The sequence below is a fragment of the Macrobrachium rosenbergii genome, chromosome 28, assembly GCF_040412425.1.
Source record: "Macrobrachium rosenbergii isolate ZJJX-2024 chromosome 28, ASM4041242v1, whole genome shotgun sequence".
Lineage (NCBI taxonomy): Eukaryota > Metazoa > Arthropoda > Malacostraca > Decapoda > Palaemonidae > Macrobrachium > Macrobrachium rosenbergii.
Genome location: NC_089768.1, coordinates 33,746,271 through 33,763,883, shown reverse-complemented (window position 1 = coordinate 33,763,883; position 17,613 = coordinate 33,746,271). Strand labels below are relative to the sequence as shown.

Genomic DNA, 17,613 nt, shown 5'->3' with positions numbered 1-17,613 from the left:
TGATCATACCAAACATATCAGCAGAGATGTTATTTTCATGGTAAAATTAAGTTTCATATATAATTACAAAGTAATTACATAGCTACAGTTTAAACTTGTGCGGCAGCCTATATTTAAAAAATCTTGGTAGCACTTCGATAGTTTAGTGTAGGGTATGTTGTGAAACAATTTTGTCCTTTTAATAAACACAAATTCTTAAGAAATGTCTCAGCTAAGTTACAGAGTATCAGTCTTATGTTTTAATGCTAGCATAGCCTTGAGATACATAGCTTAAGGTGTCTAAAAGCAACTATTATTGCACTAAACAAATTACTGTACAGCAACTACTTTATGGTTATCAGGTGCAGATGGTTTCACTTTGCATTCAAACACATATGGTGCTAATCATGGGTTATTAAAACAATGGCATATTACTTAGTCATGGGAAAGACGTATTTTGTCGTCATGCATGTAGTATAAAGGGAATTATTACTGTTATGAAAGCTTATCCTGAATTTTTTTTTCAGCCTTCAGTCGTCGTTCAGTTTTACCCACCAGCATCTTGTACATCATTAACTCTCCACAGTGAGTGGGGACTAGTAGCGTGTGGCACTGCTCATGGTTTTGCATTGTTTGATATCATGCAGAAAAAGAATATTCTTTCCAAAAGTACTTTAAGTCCTTTAGGTAAGTGTTAGTACAAGTGGTTTTCTATAGCAAAGCTTGTAGTGGAATTTTTTTTAAGCCATGATATAGCCAATAATATGAATGATAATGTCCTGTATACTGTACATATTATGCTCCAGTAACAAGTATTTTAAGAAGTTAGTTTGTATTCAAGTGTGAAGTGTAAAATTTGGTAAAAGCTTATCGTCCAATTTCTTGGTAAACAGCTTTAATTTGTTGTTTTACGTTTTTGTGTAGATTTAGCCAATGCAGCTGATGAAGGGCCAATGTCTAGGAGAAAGTCGCTAAAAAAGTCTTTAAGAGAATCTTTTAGAAGGTTACGTCGGGGAAGATCGCAAAGGAAAACTGGAAAACCTCTAGCTACTTCTCCTACTAGGTAATTATGCTTGTCAACTTATTTCATGATACTGGTATATGATATGAATATTCAAAAGTCATAACGAAAGGAAAGGCAGCTAATTTGCCACATTCAATTTATCCTTGGAGTACAGGGCAGTATAATGCTTTACATGTACTGACAGAGTTTATACTGACCAGAGTGATTGCAAATTGAAACTGTACTCAGTCATGCTGTCCCTTGATACTGAATCTAAATGTACATCCTTAGGGTTTGAAATGTTCAGACATAATATATGTCTTAGCATTAATGATGAAAGTATTGAAAGTGCCAAGATTTTCTTTTGTTTATAAAAAAAGAGAAGCATTTCCTTAGTTTTGCGTATGCCATGAGTAAATAAGTAACTCAGTTAGTAGAAAATTTCCTGCTATTGTTGGTGCTTGAGTTTGCAGCACATCTTTACAAAAGTTATTTTTTTACCTTTTTTATGACTTAATTTAGCATAAAGAATTTGTTTTTAGCCAGGGTGATAATTAGCTTTTATATATTCATGGTAAAATTATTTGAACAGTCTTTTTGAAATTAATTTGGTATATCTTTGAAGAATACATTTTGTACAATACACTGAATTGAAAGTGGTTTTTATCTTTAAGTGCTTTTTATTCTGTTTGCATTTCTTCACATGCCTTCTTCCTTGCTCCTGTTTTTGTAAATACAGTGTGTTATTTCAGAATCCTTTTTTTTTTTTTTTGTCAAATTTGTAATCTGTTTGTTTAGAAGTTTCTTTTATATGAACCTTGGTAGACATACCATTAATGTGTTATTGTTACTTCAAGAATTCATGTAACCTGAGGGGTATTTCATTCGAATGCACCAGAGGACAGTGTATCTTACCATGTAGACATTCGAGGACAGTGTGTCTAACCTTTGACTAGATGGGTGATAGTTTTCCTTTGAATTATATTCAAAATTGTAATGTGCAAAAGCTTTATACCAGAATTTGTAGATTATTATCAAATTCATTAGAGGCTGAAAAATTATACCCCTTAAAATCTTTTTCTATTTTTTATATATACAATTGGTTGGTTATTGCTGAATGGACCTGAGTTAAGGTAGATATGGATATTAGAAAAGTAAGTTGTATTATCTAAGAATGTAAAGTTAAGTTGTTTGTTTCTTTAGATAATAACTTTGTTCTATTTTTCACTTCAAGCACTTACATACATGTGCATTATGTAGGTCTTAGAACTTACCAAAGAAATGAATAACAAATAATTAAAGTGTTTAATAATTGGACTTTATCAGGTTTTTATTATTATTAGTAGATTTTTTTAACCAGACCATGCAATTGTAACCTCTTATCATAACCTTACTTTGCCCAGGTATAACAAGCCCACCCTTACAGTACTTAGGTAATGAGTATAGGAATGGTTTAAAAGTTCCTTGAGTTATCATCAATGTAGGGCTTACATGAATTATAATTTATGCCATGACCATCAGAAGTACCAAACATTAAGATTTTATATGTCAGTGCATTTAATAAAACATACTTTTATATTAGTCAGATCATTACATAGTTACAGTTATCATGTGGGTTATTTTCACAGAACAGCTGTTAGGTAGGGATGCAGTCATTGCCAGACGGTGTGTGGTTTCCAATAAAAACTTCAAAATACTAGAACTTGTTAGAAGACAGTGCAGAAATACCAAAAGCAAATGTATACAATTTGAAATACTAAGATAATGGTGAAGTACTCTAAAGAAATATGATGGAAGTATCGTATTTTTAACATTATGAAAGTGATACCTGGGATCACGTCAAGATCAGTAAAGTTCCCAGCAAATGAAAGCAGTATACAAACAAGTTCACTATAGGAAGTACCTCCCTGCGTGGTGGTAGTTTTCTGTTCATCAGACTGGCCATCTGTATGGACAGAGGAATGCAAGTTGTGGTTGGGTAAACTTGATGGTAAATGTGTGGGTGTATGGAAATTTTTAAATATTTTTGTGCCTTTTGTAAATTATTAACCCACACAGGCTGGGCTAAAATAATTAAGCACACCCCTAGATCATGCTAATTTAAGGATGGCAAATTTAAAAAAAGAAAACACATCAGTGTAAAGAGGAAGATATGCAAATGGACATGGTATAAGAAAAAAAAATTCTAAAAAAAATTTCTACACTTTCCACGGGAAGTTGAAAGTAAATATTCCCAACCCTGTGCAGGGCCTCTTTACCAAGACGGTCATGAAAAGTATGCTAATTTTACTAAGTTATAAATGTTTTTCCGGCCGTTGGCTTAAGCTCTATATTCCATTCCATTCCATTCTTACATGTTTTTCCTAATAATTTTTTTATTTTGTAAAATCATAATTACAGCTCACACAATATCATAACAGATAAGAACTAAAGTCAGTAAAATATTTACCAGACATCTTTGCATGGGAATGGTGGACAACATTCCCCGTTGACATCTCTAGGCAAACTGATCTCTCTTTCCTGTATCGACTAGCTATTATAGTTGCCATAAGAGTTGCCACGAGTCATTTATGGCCTATGGAAGTAATGTGAACACTTTTTCCACAAAATTCATTCAAACTGTGTAACGTGAAATGTTGATCGTCTGAGGACAATACCCAGAATTTACCCTAAAGCTATAAATAGTTGTCACATGACAACGCCTGCTCACAAGGGTTAAGTAAAACCACTCATAACTGGAGTAACTGCTGTGAAACATCATTTGTGGTTTCTGGCCTCATGAGCGACACCTTCTTTTCTATACATATCATTATTCTAGGTTCAACACAGAACAGTTGGTACCTTTCGGACCTGCATCTATGTGGTAGATTACATTGACTTATTTCTCTTGAGAATATGTAAACAGCTGAAGGAAGTTTATGAGAACATACTATTGATAACATCATTGTTTATATCAAAGGGCATTATTGCTGGTGGCTGTAAATTTTAGGTCTAAACAAAACAGGTTTTGACAGAGGAAAAACCTGTTTTTGGTAGTTGCTGTTGAGTCCTCAAGGAGTTACCTTCCATGTCTACCAGAGCTCCATGGTGACCAAACTAATATCAAAGATTCTCTTCTAGTTGGTCATTTGGCCAGGTAGTGTGTCATAATGATAAACACTACAACACATGATGGAGTATATAATGGACTCAAAGATAAGAGGGCACTTTCCCTTATCTTCAGCGAAGCTGTTACCCAGTTATTTCCACCGTCAAAACCTGCTAGCAGAAGAATTGGCTATTGCACATGCACAGTCTGCTGTATTGTTGACAACAGACCGGCACAAACAGCCAAGAAGCATAACTTTCTATTGGTCAATGGAGGATGATTCCTTACCCAAATCCTATGCCTTTTCTTCAGGGAAGTGGGAGGGTTTTGAGGACTCAACAGAAACTACCAAAAATAGGTTTTACCTACATCAGAATTTGGATTTTGATATTGTAGTTGGTTGTTTCCTCAAAGAGCTTTACAAAGAAATTCACAGGTGACAAAAAGGCTTAAGCTCTTAATTTTTAATCCCAGCACCTCAAAGGAAAAACACTTCTGGTTTGAGGTCGAGTCACAAGTTTCAATCCCCATTCTTTATTCCAAATACCTCTCAGGTTTTGGTAACAACAAACAAAAACTAAACGTGAACTTTATGTTTTGGTACGTAGTTCTACAGTGACTTACCTAAGCATGCAGCATTTGGTTGCAGTACTGTCTACCTTCTCCCAGCAAAGGTTAGCATACCCACCATCAAGAAAAACCCCTGGTTTTCCACTGTAGCACCTGTGGGGTCAGGAGTAACTATAACACGTACTGATACACGTCTAGTCTAATTTGTTGAATGCATGTGCAATAGCGACTTCTTCCACTAGCAGGTTTTGGCGATGGGAATAACTGGGTAACATCACACGTTATAGTGTTTATCCTTACCACACAATACCTGGCCAAAGACCAACTAGAAGAGAATTCTTTGAGCTCGGGTAGACCATGGAAGGTAACTCCTTGAGGGCAAAACAAGCGACTACACCATCAAAAATCTTAAATATGATAGCCGTTTCATTTCATCATGGAACTGATGAAGAATAGTATTGGCATAATTGAAGAGTTATATTAAATTTAGTGAATAGGGGAAAGTTCTCTCTCTTGAATATTTTTTTTTCTGTATTAGATAATATAGACTCTTGTACATTGGTGGTTTAAGTTTATTATTATATATTGGTAACTAATGTCTAATTTGGCAGCTCAGAATAAAGGTCAAAAGCTTTCAGATTTGTTAGCAATAAATTTTTAACCTTGTATTTTAATATGAAATTTACCTATGCTTAAGTTTTATAGTTAATTTGGCTGTTGAATAAAAGTTCCGATATTGGGATTACTGTAAATACTTGTAATGAAGTCAGTTCTAATGAAGTTTGAAAAAATTTCTATTTCATTTACTTAACATTGAAATTAATATATTTTGAGGAGTCGTCTTTGATTTTTCTAATCAGTTGCTATACTTTATCATAATATTATGATCACCACCCTTGTAGGGTGGACCACGATATTATTAGTGACACCAGTGATGAGTCCCACGATGAAGAAGGAGAAGGATCTAGGTAAATGTGAGCACAACAAAATTTATGAACTTGGCTTGGCACGCTTTTTTTTTCCTTTGTTGATACCTATTGCCATATTTTACAGGCATGGAGCTCCAAGTGCTTTCAATGATTTGTTTTATTTTAGCTAAATCTTTTATAATTCTACATATGAAATGTGCTTAGCACACCATTGGTTTGTTATGTTGATTTCTTTTTTTCTCTTGTATTTTGTGTTTAGACAAAGCTAATTATATATTTATTTCCAAGTGTTATCAAGAGAGACAATGTTCATTGCATTCTGGTACTTTGATACTGTAGTAAAGTTAGACTTGGATGCATGAAACAAAGTGGCTTATTTGACCTTAAGTTCACTGTTATGGTTGATGGTCTTATTCTTAAAGGTTCACCATGTATATGAATGATTTCATGGGCCTCATTTTATTTTTGAAGTATTCAACGGATTGATTTGCATGCATATCTCATGTTTCATGCAGCCCTGATGAGGATGAAAGTGAGGAAGGGGAAGAGGAAGAATTTGATGTAAGTGATGATGAGGGGGAGGGAATTCAGGATGCAGGAGGGAAGAATGACAATAGGGAGCAAGAGATAGAATCCTCAGTGGCTCAGTCACAAGATGACACCCCTCTAGAGCCCTCTGTGCACTCGGCTGCAACAGGTCCCACGGAAGAAAGTACAGAAGCAGCACCTCCTTCAGAAACTGGGATGGCTACTTCAGAAACTTCGGTTCCACCAAGAGCTACTGAGGCTGTTGCAGAAACATCATCTTCAGTTGCTACAGAACCTGGTACAGAAAATGCATCCCAGTCAGAGACTGCCATAGCTGTTGCAGAAGAAACACAGTCAGTTCATGAGGAAGGGGAGACAGTGGAAGTCCCAGAGGGTACAAATAGAGATTTAGAGGAAAGTACAGCAGAAGAAAAACCAGGACCTGTTGAGCAGGTTCCATTTTTCTATTATGTTACCCCAAAACGGTTTAGGGAAAGTGGAAAACATGTGGGAGAAAAAGAGAAAAAAGAAGCCAAGGACAAGTCAAAGAAGGATGAGGAGAATGAGTCTGGTGAAGATAGTAAAGGAAAGGAGTAAATTCAGCCTTGCCCAGGTGTTTGCCCGTAAGGAAAAGGGTTGCACTACAGAAGAACAGACTGGAAGTGAACAAGATAAGGATGAGGGTGAGCAGCAGCAGCAGCAGCAGCAACAGCAGCAGCAGAGAACACCTGGTCTGCTCCAGAAGATTTTCTCACGTCAGACAGAGCAAGAAGCAGCCACAGATGGTGAAGAGCAACCTGCAGATGCTGTTTCTTCTCCAAAAACTATTAGCAAATTTAAGGAATGGCTTCATAAGCGGGAAACAGAAGAGGAAATGGCAAAAGTCGAAGGAGTTGAACCAGCAGATTCAAGAGAAGGCTCACTTCGGAGACTGTTCAGACGTTCACGACCTCCAACACTTGAAACTCCTCATGAGGAAGAGAGTCAAAAGAAGAGCCTTGGAACAAGGTCACCTCAGGAGACGCCATTAACTAAACGTGAACGATTAAAGTTGGCTTTTAAGCAGCGCCATCATAGTGAAGAAGCTATACCACCACCTGAAGAGAATAGACCTCGTACTCTTGAAGAGGTCCAAGTAAAATCTCGGTCTCTTACACGTCCTACCAAACTGTGGTTGATTGGAAGATCTCAAAGTGAAAAACGTCAGAGTCCTTTAATATCTGAAGTAGCAGAGGCTCGGGGAGATGTACCGGAACAGAAGGGTACAGTAAATCTTGAAAAGTCAGGGAATGAACCAAAGAAACGTTCTTTTCTTAGCTTACCCCTTCGAGGTTTGAAAAACCAACCAGAGCCTGAATCAGAAACCTCAAAGCAGAAGTCTTCTGACATATATAGTGTTGATGACAAAGATGAAGTAATTCACAGGACCCCTAGTTATGAAAAAGCCATTTCTGATAATATAATAAAATCCAAGATCTCTAAAGAAAAGCATGCTCAACCAGAAGGCGGTGGGAAGTTTAAGCAACTCATCAGGCAGAAAAGTGAGGTTATTCTGAGGCCATTTAGCAAAAGAAATAAAAATGCTGAAAATAGGAAAAGTGCACCAGTTCCTGATCCACCAGAAACTGAACAAAAGGTTGAAGAAGTACCAGATATAGAAGCTCGCCACCCCAGCATTAGCACCTATATAGATGACACTCCTACTGCTACTGCTGCACCTGAAATCCCTTCAGAGAACCCTAGTCCAAAGCCATCCCACCCATCTGTCCCTTCACAAGTGTGTGATACCCTCAGCCCTGAGCAGCTTCTAACCCCTGACTCTGAGGCAGATTCTATAGTTTTAGACCTACGTAGTTTACAATCGACCCCTGATGTTATTCGTAAGATCCCTGATAGCCGAGGTAGCACCCTAGAACGTACCTTTAGTCGTAGGCTAACCTTTTCCCTGCCCTTTGGTAGCGCTGGTGGTGGAGGAGCAACGTCAGCAGAAGAGGAGGGTGTTAAACCAGTGGAGCGAGCCGTTGAAGCACGTTCGCAATCAAGTGACTATATTGGCTCCATGGTACGATGTCTACACCTAACAAAATGTTTCATTGCCACTAGTAAGTATAATGCTATCATTTTTTTTTATATCAGTTCCAGAATTTTAATCTTTGGGCTGTTACCCTGTAAATCTCTTAGAGCTTATATTTTACTCATTCAGTGTTAATTGCTTCGTTATAGCTTATTTTTAACGTTTGTAACCTATTTGATAAATCAGTGTTAATCCCTTTATATGTAGGCTCTAATTTTTTTTTATATTTTGATGAAACCTAGTTCTTAAATTCTCTGGGTGATTTGAAAGATTTAATAACATCTTGGTTTGGGGTTACTGCTCCGTAAAGTATTTTCACATTCATGTCATATTGTATTACAATGTTTGAAATGCTAACAGTCTCCAAAAATTTGAGAATTTTTATTCAAAGCATTTACATAAAACTTTAAAACATACCATAAAATGTAAAACTAGTGAAGCGTAAATTGAGAGGTCTAATTCATTTTGCATGTCATGTGACCTTCCTATCCTATGCCCAGTTATCATAAAGAGAATCATTGGTCCCAGTGTCTTGCAATTGCCAAGAGCTTTTGTGATATAGCCTCATGTCTTTCTTTTGCATCTTCCTCAAATCTCTAGCTTCTTGTCTTATATTTCACATCCAAGTGGGTCTGGGTCTTCCAGTTCTTATGATAACCTCAGGAACTCAGCTGGTACATAAGCACTGTTCTCCCAAGGGTGACATAAAGGAAATGTCCAAGCAGACTTCAACACCCTTTCACCATTATCTCATGTGTATATAGAACTTTCATAACTTCTTTGCAGTATCTTATCTTACTCTACACTGCCATTCGACTCCTAATATTCATTTTTAAGAGCTTTATCTTCAAATTGGCAGTCTTTTAGATATAGTTTCATTGTCATAACATGATTCATGTCTGCATAGAAATACCAGAATATATATGCAGCAGGGTCAGTTCATTTAATTTGGAACCTTACTAAGCCTGCCTAATGTTTGATTTGCCTATTTTTTTAGTCTCACTAAATTTCAATGCAAGAGTTCTTGTGTTGGATGTTTGTTCTGTAAATATTTGAAAGATTCAGCCTCATTACATATTTTTCTCAAATCACACCTCACTAGAGACATGGTGTTTTGTAGTAAGCCAACCTCTGTAATCATCTGTGTATTCACAATTCTTTCAAGTTTCTATTGTTACTGTGGTCCAAACCACCTCTTTTGTCCAGTCCAAACTTTCTCTTTCAGTTGAAGTCTTTTTTTTTTGTATTATTAGAAAATCCATGAGATGGGCAAACAGCAAAAGGGAAATTACATTGCCTGTAGCACTTCAAAATTTACTGCAAAATCAAATTCACATAATGGAAATGATGAACTTTTTAATTTGACGCATGTTTTGCATTGGGGCACGTTACATAATTTATACCCAATGTATTATTTTCAGAATTGTTTCACATCACCCATGCTTCTTGTTACAGTCCGACCTCAAAAATCCGGACCTTTGGGACCGGGCCACTGCTGGACCACAGAAAATTCCGGATTTTAGAAATCACCCTAAAAAACCCCCTATGTAAAGAGTCTTGCCAGCTCATTCCACATATATAGTGCTGGTGTCAAAAGTAGAACAAAACTTATGAATAATCACTCATTCATTAGGTTAGTTCCTTAGCAAAATTCTGGCCTGCTCCATAAGAATCTCTACGGAAAAGCTTACACCTTCGCTAAGTTGGAGCTTAAACCTCTTTATAAGCACACTGTCAGATTCTGATCTCCTCAACCCTTCGTTGTTTGTCAGCACTTCAAACTTTTCTGGCTTTTGTTTTCAGCAAAAACCTAAAAATCTGTAGCCTTTGTTTCTTTAAACCTGCACGTATGGTTGAGTGTGTGTGTGTTTGTGTGTGTATGTGCGTGACATGAGAGAGAGAGAGAGAGAGAGAGCTGTTGTCCCGGTTAGGTTGTTATGTCGACAGGTGTCCGTTTGCAAAAGTCAAATAATACAGTTGTATTAAGGATAATGATAAGTTTAGTAACAGTGTTGTTTTACATACTATATGCAGTTATATTTTGTGCGTTATTTTCTTATCGTATTATAATTTATGAACATATCAAACGTGTGCCATTTGCATTCTGCTAATGTTTACATTCTTAAAAAATCATCAGCTGATTGCATTTTACCAATATCATCACAGCCAATAGTTGCTAAATGAAACACATTTTGGAGATTCATTTTATACATAAATTATCAAACAGTTTAAAAATGCAACTTTATTTATAAATGCAGTAATTTAAATGAATTAAAGCTGTGATTCACCAGTACTGTATTGGATATTGCTTCTGGCTCTTCTAAAACATTTTGTGGCCTGCACATTATTTGTTTCTTCAGCCACAGCTACAACCGTAAATTTAGTGGCATACTTTCTTAACACTTTCCTTTAGTAAGTCAACAACTGTAACGCAACCCTTAATAAACATGTGTTAGTTACAGTGACTGATGTTGTTTATGCTAGTGTCTTGCATGCAGTAGTAAGTGGTTGTCAGGTATAAGAAATAGTGATGAATTTTTAGACAAGTCACGATGTTGGTAAGCCTGATTTAATGTATGATGATTTGCATTTGACCTAATGAACTTTGGCTTCTAGGGTTATTTATTAGTTGAAAGTTAACTCAGATGTAATATACATTATCGTTGGTACCTACCGAAATCGAGACAGGCACAGAAAGCCTAGCATAGTGTAATCTACTGAAAATACATCTCACACCATACACGATGTATGTGGTAAAATCATGATTTTGGATGAAATTTTATTGATCGCTTGATGCATGAGTATATATGTAAATTACGGTTCATTTGTATGCTGTATTAGTTTCACAGAATGCTTTTGTTGGAAATAAAATGTGCGTATATATTTAAGGACCAAGCTTCAGTTCTGAAATAAAAAAAAAAATCCAAAAAGTTAATGTGGCGCCGCCCTCATAGCTGCTCAAGAACTAATGGCGGCTGATTCAAAAACGTCCCGGACCATGGAATGCCGGATTTTTGAGGTCGGACTGTATCAGCATTTTAAGTGGAGCCTGTAAAACCTAAATTATTATTATCAAGAGGTAGTTAAAGTACTTTTGAAAGTTGATCCAAAGGGTTTGGCTTTCATAATAAAATTTAATTGTTAGCTCAGTAAAAATATAATAATTTGATCAAATTGAAAAAGATTCTGACAGCATGTCCTTATATTTGATTTACTTAAAAACCTTTAATATTGTTGTTGGTTGATCGGCAAAAATTTTGATCTTGGATGAAAAAGATTGCTGTTGAATTTTTTCGTATGAATTTTTATTAGAAAATTTCTTCTAGTGGGACTTAATGTCAGTGTATCACTTTTAGAATTTGATCTTGTCAGTTCTGGTAGTGCAAGATGAGGGGAAATAAACAAGACCTCTCGATGTCCGAGTAAGGATGGTTATAAATTTTGTTCATATTCGTTAAGGTAAAAGCTATTGTGATTTGAAAGTTAAGACATGAAAGCGAGGTGAGAATCATTGATGCAAAAAATTATTACTGTATAGGCTAAACTGTTTAATAATCTAAATTTTACATGGTTTAATAAGTTATTTTTTGCTTTGTTTTACATAATTAGTCTCCTCCCTTTTATACATCATGTATGCTTCCAGTTTGTATTCCCTTTTCCCAGGAGTTTTGTAGCCTAAGTAAAAATAATCCTATGTATGCTACTAGATATTTATAATTTTTCTTTATTTTTACTCTTGCAGCTCAAGCAATGTCTGCCACACTGTGGGCTGGCACAAACAGTGGTGCCATCTTTGTGTTCACAATTGCCATACCACCTTCAGATAAAAGAAATGAAATAACTTTAACTGTACAGTTGGGGAAAGAAATTCATCTCAAACATGGCGCTCCAGTTATAAGCATTTGTATCTTAGATGGGGCCAGTCGGCCCTTCCCAGAGCCTATGGCTGTCAAAAAAGAAGCAGCTGCTCCACACAATCCTAACCAACCTCACAGAGTCTTAATATGCTCAGAGGAACAATTCAAGGTAATGTATTCAAGTTTACATGTTGATAATACCCAGATTATTGAGTCTTAATTCTTACCGAGTAGCAGAAAGAATTGATTTCCTCAGTATGCCATTGGAAAAAGAGGGGCCCAATCATTTTGAACAATACCAGTTTATTTCAGAGTAGGCCAAAATTTTTGAACCAGCACGTTTTCATCCGTAGCAGCAAATAACTACAGAAAGAAATATCAGAGTTATAATACAAGGTTTGTCTATAGTTATTCTGGAGCTACTCAATCAGAAGACTGGGATAAGGAAATGGGAGAGGGCAAGCCAAGATGGGGATGTTGATGGTCAGGTTAGAATGGTATCCTCCCTCTACTTTTCTTCAGCCTTGTATCATAGTGATGGGGCATATCTGGTGACCAGTCTTCAAATCTCTCAATCGGATGAGGAAAGACGAATGGGCCGGTTTTGTAAAATTCAGTAGTTGTTGACCTAAAAGTTAAATTATGTTCCCAGATGTTAGTCAACCATTGTAGATTGCAGCTAAGTAGAGAGAGTGAAGAGGAGAGGTGTAAAAACTCCAGATTGTTACCTCTATTTTCCATTGTCTTTCTGATTCACAGGTCAGCGTGAAACAACATTTTAGCTCAGTGTATGCCAACACTCCTATTTTATTTAATGTCAGGGGACACAAATGCACTAGGGAAAAGTAAAAGCGATTAATTTTGGAGTGAAACTTTCGTCCTATGTTTTCTTCAGTATCTGAAGTTACTTGAATTTTGTTAGATTATATTTTGTGCTTTATTGTCAGTTTTTAAGTACTTTCTGCTCTCAGTTTCTGCCATAAGCCAAGAGAGTATGTTTTTGGTGAAAATAGAGTTCAGAGAGTTACTTGAACAATTGAGCATTAAGTGTCTGGTTTGCAATGCGCTTTCTCTTTCAGGTATTTACTTTGCCGCAACTCAAGCCTTTCTGTAAATTCAAACTAACTGCACACGAAGGATCAAGAGTGCGTAAGATTGGTTACGCCAATTTTGTGTCCAGTGCAGATGTTTCGTATTCAGAAGCAGCATTTATGGTGATAACTAACCAGGGTGACTTCAATGTGTTCTCTTTACCAGACTGCCGAAGACAGATACAAGCGCCCTATATCAAAAAAGAAGACATTAGGTTTGTATTACTCAAATTGAAGGTAAATTATAGGTATTATAGAAATAGAATACTGTACATAATTTGCTGTAGCTTGTTTTTTACGAGGTAATTAAAATTATATAGTTGAATTGAGGATATTTTCAAAACTGCTAAGCTAAAGATGAGTGCAATAATAAATCACTGTGATGATAATGAAATATTGGATGATTGCCATTGCTCTGTATCCATTTTTTATTAGCTGCTGTTCTTCCTTTTTTTACCTCCCCTGCTGTGGGATTCTCTTCCATGGAGTGAGTGTTACCCTTTAGTCTGGGTTTGGGAAATGTTGAAAGCTAATTAGGTATTTTATACTGTAGCTAGAATACTTTTTTACCTCATGTTAGTCTTAGATTGACTATTTAAACTCTTAAAATTTGTTTTTTTACTGATTAATTTTGCACTTTTAATAGTGGCATCAACAGTGTGGTGTTCAGCAATCGAGGTGAAGCCTTATATATGATGTCTCCCTGTGAGTTGGAACGTGTATCCTTGTCAGCGCGGTACATTACAAAAGCATCAGGAACTGTTCCAGTTCTCGTAAAACCTAAACAACCAGAAGTTAAGGAAAAAGAAGTTTCTGATGCCAAGGTAAGAAAAACTACTTTTCTCACAGAGAATGTAGCTACATTTAAGTATGTTTTTCATTAATAATCATGGCTTCACTTACCATGGAAAGAATGTATTTGCCATTTCTCACAGAGAATGTAGCTACATTTAAGTGTGTTTTTCATTAATAATCATGGCTTCACTTACCATGGAAAGAATGTATTTGCCATTTTATCTTCACATATTATGTGAAATAACCAAGGTATAGAAAGAAGCAAATTATAAAACAGAATTATAGGGGCAATGAAGACAGCAAAGCGAGAAAAGAACAGACCAACACAGCAATAAACAGTTATTATACAGCAAAAAGATACACAACTGAAAAGGGAAGTCAACCAGCATGCTATGAATATGTGTAAGTCCAGGACAAAGGACAGTGTAGTGCTTTAAGTCCTTCAATGAACTCATCTTCACCTCCCCACACAGTCATAATTGTATTTTCACACTCTTAAAGACAGAAGGGGTGTTGGGGGGATGGGATTAAAGTTTACAAGCAAGGTCAGTGACGGATTTAGTAATTGGAAAAAGGGTGCAGTTGTTCATTTGTTTTTCAACCATGGTGCCTGCCCTGTAAGTAACTGACCTGTAAGATGATGATGATTCTTTTAAACTCAGAATGACTTAAGTGTATCAAAATTTTAATCTGAAGAGAAAATATATGAATTTAAATGCCACTATTCTATTGAATGATGGCATAATGTACATTTATTGCATTGGAACTGTCTCTACCAACAGACCTTATTTAGATATGCAATGCTAGAAATTTTCAGGTATATAGTACACTAAGGGTGTACAAAATTACAGGTCAGAGGGTTTCCACAAATTAATAAATGAAATTAAGGTGAAATCTCAGTTCTTCTTTTAAACTTGTCAATTGTATTTACTTTTTGATAACAATTTCATGAATAAAATTAATGTTTCCAAGTAGAAAAACCTTGTTCCTTCTATATTCAGTCCAATTGTCAAGTGTAGTGGGTACCCTTAACTTCAAGTATCCCATTGTACAAGGGGTGATGGTAAAACCCAAGAGATAGCTAGGATGATTTTTCATTGACTATAAATGTCTTGAAAACTTCAGACATTCCTTGATATATGACATTCTTACATCAAATTTCACAACTTCATTTCCTCTTTGTAGGTGGCCAGTATTTCCCAAGCACTCGAAATGAATGCAAAGAATTTTTCCACAAACTTCATATCTTGTTTTCTCTAGTTTTATATACCATTACTCTTCTGTGGTAGTATCCTTTCTCCCAACAACGATAAACAGGTTTTAGGCTGTTGAGATGATTTCTTATACTGTATTGTTTTTTCCCAAAAGTTTTTACTGAATCAGGGACCTTTAGTTATCCTTGTACCTGTGTGAATGCTTTTCACACCTAATCCCCATGTACAGAAAAGTTTGCATAGAAATATTAATGATGACTAGTGTGTCTCTTGCATGTTTCAAGAACATTGTTTCCTTACACAGTCTTGCTCATTTTACTTCAAGTCTAGCTTAGTTTTGTGTCAGAGGTTATAATGCTCCTTACAGCATGTTTGTTTTGAATGCAGTTTAATAAATACAAGATGTTTTTGGCATTCAGGTAAATTTCAGTAAAGTTGACCAAGTAATTTATAATCTTTCAAACAGTCAGTCCAGTAAGGTTGGTCTTTGGGCTTTCAGGTAAATGATGAACCAAAGCAAGATGGGGACAAGGATGCCCCAGAACCTTCCGAAAACGCAGCAGCGCCAGCTGAACCCCCTGCTGAGGAGAGAGAGGTATACATTTTTCTTTTATTTGTAGTTTTAATGATTACATTCTTAGGTACTGTATAACCTGATGTATGCTCTTATTTTTAGGAAATTTAAGTTTGTAGTAATGCCTTAAGTTGGTTTACATAGTAATTTACCAAAACCATCTTGACATTTCAAGAATGTCTTAGGCCGTTCCGAAAAGATTTGCTCGCCAGTGAGACTTGATAATTGGAGCAAATGGTTTCTGCAAAAATTCTGTAGTGCTTACTACTGTATGCTGCACAAGACACACCAAAGGTGGTGCCTCCGTACCGTATTGATGTGGAAAGTTTTATTTAGTCTAGGGGAATACACATCTTTGTACTGGGAGACATGTGCTGTTTGACATACCATGCCAAGGTTATTGAATTTCAAAATATTAATTTTATAACCACATTTTGTATGTTTATATATTGCCAAATGGCAAACAAGCTTTATAAGTTTTGTGTTATACAGAAATATATTGAAGAGGTTGGAAGAATTTGCAGGAGCAAATGTTAAGGTAATCATGGCCTTTCCACTGTAATTTTTTTTATGTAAAAAGGAGACAGCAGTGTTCCAAAGCCAGGCCTAAAGAGAAAATGTATTTTAGTAATTAAAAAATGTGACCTAACCTAACAGGAATAGACACATGCCTTTTTAAAGGAATTTTTAGTTAGGCATAAAGGTGCTGAAGCTTCTCTAAATGCAGAGAAACTTTTCGTTATAGTACAATAAAACTTCAAAGATCTAGAATATTCGGGTTGCTGAGGGCAGGAGCAGCAAGATCTCTGAAAGATTGGATCCTTGCAAGATTTTGTAAAAGGCAAGCTGCAACTAAAACTATGTTAAGGATGGATTTTTGTGACTCAATAAATTTACCAGTTACACATGAAAACTCACAAATACAATGGAAAGATATGGTATTTCACAAAACGATTAGTTCTGAGTTACCATGTCTAGTCTTCAAGCTGATCAGCTATGGTTGCTTCACTCAATCTTGTCACAGTCATCTGGACCAGTGTTTGTCTTTTTAAGAACAAATCTTCTAGCAGCATCTTTGAGAGTCCAGGAATATGACTCACTGGTCTTATAGTACTGAGCTCTGAAAACAAAATGTTGGGGCAAATCCTTGTGCAAAAATTTTCAGATCTTCCAGTTATCCCAAAATATTCACTTGCTCAATTAGATTTTGGCTCTATCTACCACATAAGACAATATTTACCTTTCTTGCAATGAATCCATTGGCCTATACCATACAGTAGTCAAGAATATTGATTTGTTACAGTAAAAGCAACAATTACTATGACCTTTTTGTAAATGAGTATTACACAGTTGGGGTTATTTTAATTTTTGTACTCTCTTGTTAAACTATTAAAGCTTTTTGTCAGAATGATTTATTTAATTCAAAATAAGAGGTAAATATTCGGTAAAGAAATTTAATGTGAAGTGTAATCATTACTGATTTTATGTTTCAGGCTGAAAATGAATCTAATAAAGATAAAGAAGAAAAAGAAACTACAGAAGCAGTCGGCGGAAGTTTAAAGAAATTGGACGAAGTTAAAGAAAATGGCGACTCAAGTGTATTAAGTGGCGACATAACGATTGATTCTATTCGTGACCACATGTGAGTAACATTTGCCTACTCCTGTCTAAGCATATCGACTTTGTGCTTTGTACATCGCTGTTTGAATTACTCATGTTTCCTAAGCTTTTCCTCTGTTGTGCAGTACACAGCCATTGTTTGGTGCTTTATTTTTTTCCATTTTGATTGTAGTATTCATAGTAAATGCTTAGTACAGTACATTATACTACTAGTCTTCATTTAGTGTTATTTTGCCTCACTTTAGTCAGAGCAAAGTGCATGAATTTGCCTGCTCAAACAGTTAAGTAAAT

General features: G+C 35.9%; 1 protein-coding gene across 6 annotated transcripts in view; it reads left to right on the top strand.

The window, feature by feature from the left end:
* l(2)gl (LLGL domain-containing protein l(2)gl) overlaps positions 1-17,613 on the top strand; it is a 103,571-nt gene that overhangs the window by 74,572 nt on the left and 11,386 nt on the right. For all 6 annotated transcript variants that reach the window (XM_067130590.1, XM_067130584.1, XM_067130589.1 and 3 more), the window contains exons 14-21: positions 507-666; positions 904-1,042; positions 8,057-8,199; positions 11,914-12,197; positions 13,108-13,334; positions 13,766-13,943; positions 15,628-15,723; positions 17,196-17,344. In XM_067130590.1, the coding sequence (XP_066986691.1) occupies positions 507-666; positions 904-1,042; positions 8,057-8,199; positions 11,914-12,197; positions 13,108-13,334; positions 13,766-13,943; positions 15,628-15,723; positions 17,196-17,344 (1,376 nt within the window). The remainder of the gene's footprint in view (positions 1-506; positions 667-903; positions 1,043-8,056; positions 8,200-11,913; positions 12,198-13,107; positions 13,335-13,765; positions 13,944-15,627; positions 15,724-17,195; positions 17,345-17,613) is intronic.